Genomic DNA, 5185 nt, shown 5'->3' with positions numbered 1-5185 from the left:
CCGGAGCTAGCACTGCCCAGCCCTAGAATCTTACCGGCTGCTTGCCGACACGAGCTGGAGGGAAGCTCTGGGGGCTGCTTCATGGCTGACTCCACACCAGGGCTCCAGGGCCAGTCAGTGAAACAGGGGTGGTGGCAATTAAAACCACAACTCATTTGTGAATGAAGGGGCAGAGAATGAAGCTGCGAGGAACCATGGTCCCTTCCTGCTCTGCACAGGCAGAGATCTAGCATCCTATCAGGATTGGCTTCTCCCTTTGTCCTGGAACGGCAAAGCAATTGCTGCCAGGGTTTCTCTTGGCACATCTCCTGGAAGAAATGATGTCCCACTGCGAAGGGGCAGGGGGCCCCTTCTACTCTCTCCTCTGGGACCGCAAGGCTGGTGTGGGTTGAAGGACACTTTGCTTCTCATTTGAGTTTTTCAACATCGGGGAGTGATTCCCAGCATCTCCACAGGGCTTTAGATGATTTCATTTATGCATCTGGGGTGCTGGGACTGAACATCAGGCCTTCTGCAATGCAACAAGTTTGGATGCTGATGTTCAACATGAGCCTGGTGCCAGAGGAACTGAGCTTTGTGCAACCTCTAACTTGCCAAAACTTTCCGAACCCCTTGCTAATTTTAGCAGGTTTTGATGGAGAAGTAGAGCCCTTGGAGACAGCCAGCTCCTGTGTGGTGTGTGGATGCTGGCACCTAGGTGGATGGGGAAGTGGCTCCTCCCTACCCAATGGGTGACAGCTGAGCTGGGTTTCTAAAATTGCATCCCAAGTGCAAAGCCTGTGTTGCAACCCTGTCCCCAAGCGAGGGCTGTGCTGGAAGAGGAGCAAGGCAGGACCCTGCAGTGGAAGCAGCAGCTCCAGACTTCTCACCCCACAGCCGGGGTGATGGGTACTCAGGGAGTGACTCTGATGCTGAAAAGCCATTTGGCTCCTCAGGGTGCAGGAGATGAGGTTGACACGGGTGTCTCTGGCATCTTCAGTAAGTTTTTTCTCTCCTTTTTCTTTCCTGCTGTAACTACTTCTGCTGAGGTATGGATGTCCCTGCACATCTCACCTGACTGACAACTCTAAAGCATAGTGACAGCACAGTGACGACGGGGCTTGCGGAACTTTCATGTCAGGCTATTACAAAAGCTCCCAGATGAGGAATTAAAGCCAGGTTCCTCACTCCAGCACTGAGCAGACACGCTGGCTCCAGCAGCCCCTCCTCTGCAGCTGGTGAACCCTTCAAAGGCTGCAGCCTTCCCAGATTTCCAAGTGGAAAGAGGTGGTATGATGTGGAAATTACTTCCGTAAGTCGCAGGAGTGTAAATCAAACACCTTGTTGCCAGAGCAGGGGACCAAAATTAGGAGACATCGCCAGGAGAGGCTTTTAGTCACTGACCCAGAATTTGGCATGGAATCTCGTTTTATTGAAGTCGACGGTCGCCGAAGCCACACAGGCTCCTTGGCATTAGCTTGGTTTTCACTTTGATTTCTCTGAAGGCAGAGCGCCCAGGTTTCAAGCTAGGTAGAGGTGTCAGCACTGGCGAAGTACCAGTGATGCACAAGAGGAAGAATGGCACTTTTGGCACCCACTTGAGACCTCCTCTGTCTTTACCAGATGGTGACGAGCTGACAGCTCTCAGCTCAGACCTTGACAAGTCCAGCCTCTCTCAGATGGAGATGCGTGGAGATGGGCATCTGGCTTTATTTTGGCATTTGCCAGCAGCACTGACTTCAAAGGGAATGGTCTGACTGGGGTGGGATGGAGCCAAACCTGGTGTCTGGGCATGGAAGAAGCCCAGGGGAGATTAAGATCCATGAGCTTTAGTGTAAAGATGCTGAAAGAAGACATTTTCTCTGGGTACCATCTGGCATCTAGCGTGGCTTTAAAGCCTTGTTGCATCTTGTGGAGGGAACAACAGCCTTCCTGGTGCTGCTGTGGGGTACACTATCCCTTGCCACCTCTCCTGCCCAGCTGTTTTCTCCTCTACTTGATGGCTTTTGGAAGCTTTCCGCCTGCTTGGGAGAAAGAAGGGAAGTTGGTAATGCCAAAGGCTTTGCACACGTGGTAACCTCTGCCCCTCCCCGCGTCTGGGCGCCGCTGCCGAAAGCGTGGGCTGTGTTGACTTTCCATCCAGACGGTTCCCATCAGACTCCGGAGGTGGAGGCTGAGTGGTTCAGTAAAGCAGAACTTCACAAACTGTTCAGGGATGAGCGGGACGGCCCTGTTTAATGTGGTGGGGGGGTGCGTGTGTGGAAAACAAAGACTCCTGCAGATACTTCTGCAAGGTGTTGGAAGTGCAGCTTCCTCCAATAGAGCCTTGGCTTCCCTTGCCCTGGCCCCCGAGGGACCCTCGATGTGAATGGGGCACTTCCCGTTGCAGCAGGTATCAAGAAACACATCTGAGATGCCTTTTGTGCTCGGATCACTGGCAAGGAGGTGGGGGACCCACCCCGCTGCGTGCCAAAACCCAGCGGGCTGGCCAAGCATTCCGGCCTCAGCAGCATCTGAAGATGAGGAGAAGCCAGGGCTTGAAACCAAGCCCAAGTGAGGCAGCACTGAGCTCAGGCCATGCAGACCAATGCCCCAGAGCAGCCCTGGGGACGTACCGTGGGGAGTGGGCTGAGGTGACCGCAGAAGGGTGAGGCAGTTAGACAGAGTGGTTCAGCAAATGTCGTACCATCCCTGGCTCCATTGAATGACTCCTTGGCATCGCATGCTGCAGACCGTGAGGGTCCAATGGTGCAGATCCCCTCCTCAAACCTCCCCTCTTCCTGCAAAGCACCCTCAGGCAGGCTGTGGGGATTCGGGGGCTTCGTGGTTGTTCTTAAACTGTCATCCTAGCAGTCAGAAATAACCACAGGGGGTGGAAGGCACAGGGGATGTTTTCGGTTTCGCTCTCTCAAGCGGAGCTCCGTGCCGGGTGGTGACGCAGTGACCCTGCCCAGAGGACGATGCTCTCCGGGCAGCCTGGTGATGGGGAGAGCCTCTTGCCTGGCTGGATGGCTTGTGGGCAGGTGCAGCACATCCCGCCTGTGACTGACACCCGCTCAATATAGCAAGCAAAAAACCTCAAAGCAAAACAGCGTCGGAGCTAATGGCACAACAGGATGTTACCAAAATAAAAGAAAGCCTTGTCCTCATACCACCTTCTCTGTTGCAAACCAGTCCCAGGACCCTCCTTTCCTCAATAATTTAAAGAAAATGAACCCAGACTCTGCTTTTTCTTCAGCTTTTGAAGGTGACTTTCGCACTTCTGCGAACACAGAGCAGTGGTGCTGACAGAGCACCGAAGACTTGCCTGTCTGTTCTTTTCTCTCTCTTACCCACCGGTACCCTCTGTCAGCGTGCTGGGACGGGACCAGTAACGCCGTGGTACGCCCCTCGCTCCTGCGCCTCTGCCTGGCCACCCGTCCATGTTTCGCAGCCGGCAGTAGTGGGAGATTTCTTTCTGAAAATTGTTTTCATTTTTAAGCAGCTCCTCACAGTTGGTGTTGGCCAACTTCTCCTCCTTCTCCTCCCCAGGGGGTGAAAAACAAGCAGGGTGGGACCCACTCCCCACCTCATCTCGGGGGGCATGGGTTCCTCCTAGATATTTTCTTTTTCTGTTTTTCTCTTTTATTTTGCATCTGGCTCAGCAGCACTTGTTTCCCTCATTCGCAAGGCCCTGCTACCCCACTGCTCTTCTCACCCTCTGCATGGTTTGCAGAGGTCTGGTGCCCCGTAGCAGCCCGCTGCCTCCCTGCCCCACACTCCTGCCAGCTCTGCTGGCCATGGGCAAGCTTCTGCCTCCTCACTGCTGTTAAAAGCTGTTGCTCAGCTATATTTGAAGCATGCTTCTCCTCCAGGGCTTACTTCTAGAGTGAATTTGTGCTCCCAGCCCTGCCAGGGACTCCTCCAGCTCCTTCAGAACAAGGGAAGGGCTCACACTGTGCTTTCCATCTCCCTTGTCTTGGGGTAGGGATGCTCAGGAGCTTTTCTTGCCCTAAAGGCATGGCTGAAAGGTTTTTTCCCTCTGCTTGCAGGCTGCTGAGTGCTCTCTGCAACCCCTATCCATCCCTCTGCCAACATCAGTGGTGGGGTTTGCTGCGCTTGTTCGGGGAGGGTTCCTCATTTTGCTACGAGCTCAGGGTAAGCCAAGGGCTGCAGGGTCTGACTCAGCTGCTCTGCCTTCTCCCTGGCAGGAGGGCCAGCAGCTTTCCTCATCACCACTCCATACTCCCTCTGCATCTGCCCCGAGGGCCAGAATGTCACCCTGACCTGCCGGATCAGCGGTCCCCTTGCTGACCGCCACGACCTGTTCTACAAAACCTGGTACTTCAGCAGCAACGGTGACCAGAGTTGCTCCGAGAAGAAGCACATCCGCAACGTCACTGAGAAGGAGCTGCACCATGACCTGGGCAGGCACCATGAGCCATCAGGCAACGGCACCCAAAAATCCCTCCTTGGGGGACAAGGCACCCATCATGGGGTGGAGTTTGTCCATGACCACCATGGTGCTTTTCACATCATGGTGATGAACCTGACGCTGCAGGACAGTGGGAATTACTGCTGCTATGCCATGGAGGCCAGGCGAGAGCACGGCAAGCCCCACATCCAGCAATTCGCTCACAGCTTTGTGGAACTCCAAATCCAGCAAGGTGAGTGGGACAAGGGGAGCCCCTGCCAGCCCCATGTTCGTATCAGGGTGTGGCAGGGCAAGGCGGCAGGTAAGGGCTGGTAAAGGATGCTGGGGTGCAGCATCAGGGCTGGGGAGGCAAAGTGTGCTGCTGATGAAAGCTCAAGCCATGTTGCAAGAGTCAAAGAGCAGCAGATGTTGAAGGTTTGAATCAGGGCCAGAGAGCATTGCGACATTAATAAAAGTAAAAATAAAAGATAAATCAAGAGCTTGGAATGCAGTAAAATCCATGGTGCATAAACCTTGTTCTGGGAAGAGAGGAAAACAAACCTCAGCATGAAAGGAGGTGGCTGGTGGTTCAAGCCTAAGTGAGGGCTTCAGCCATTGCTCAGGATGCAGGGCTTGTAGATAACCTCAGGGCAGCAGCCCAGCAGGGAGAGCTGCCCAGGGAGGCTCGAGATGGAGGGGAAGGCATCTCCTGCCCTTGATTTGGGATAGATAATTTTCCTTTTAGACCAAAACCAAGGAGACCCTGCATGGCTGGGGATGGGCCCTCCTCTGGTGAGGGAAAGGAGGTTTGCA

General features: G+C 54.2%; 1 protein-coding gene across 1 annotated transcript in view; it reads left to right on the top strand.

Annotated features, from left to right (window-relative positions):
• Window positions 1-4169: 4169 nt before the first annotated feature.
• The window catches only part of LOC104499340 (chromosome unknown open reading frame, human C10orf54), a gene marked incomplete at its 5' end in the record, with an annotated part of 5386 nt that continues 4370 nt past the window's right edge, over window positions 4170-5185 (top strand). Inside the window, one exon of the mRNA XM_010142830.1 lies at window positions 4170-4625. Coding sequence (XP_010141132.1) covers window positions 4170-4625 — 456 coding nt within the window. The remainder of the gene's footprint in view (window positions 4626-5185) is intronic.

Source organism: Buceros rhinoceros, unplaced genomic scaffold (assembly GCF_000710305.1).
Source record: "Buceros rhinoceros silvestris isolate BGI_N320 unplaced genomic scaffold, ASM71030v1 scaffold11789, whole genome shotgun sequence".
Classification (NCBI taxonomy): Eukaryota; Metazoa; Chordata; class Aves; order Bucerotiformes; family Bucerotidae; genus Buceros; species Buceros rhinoceros.
This window is presented reverse-complemented; position numbering and strand designations above follow the sequence as displayed.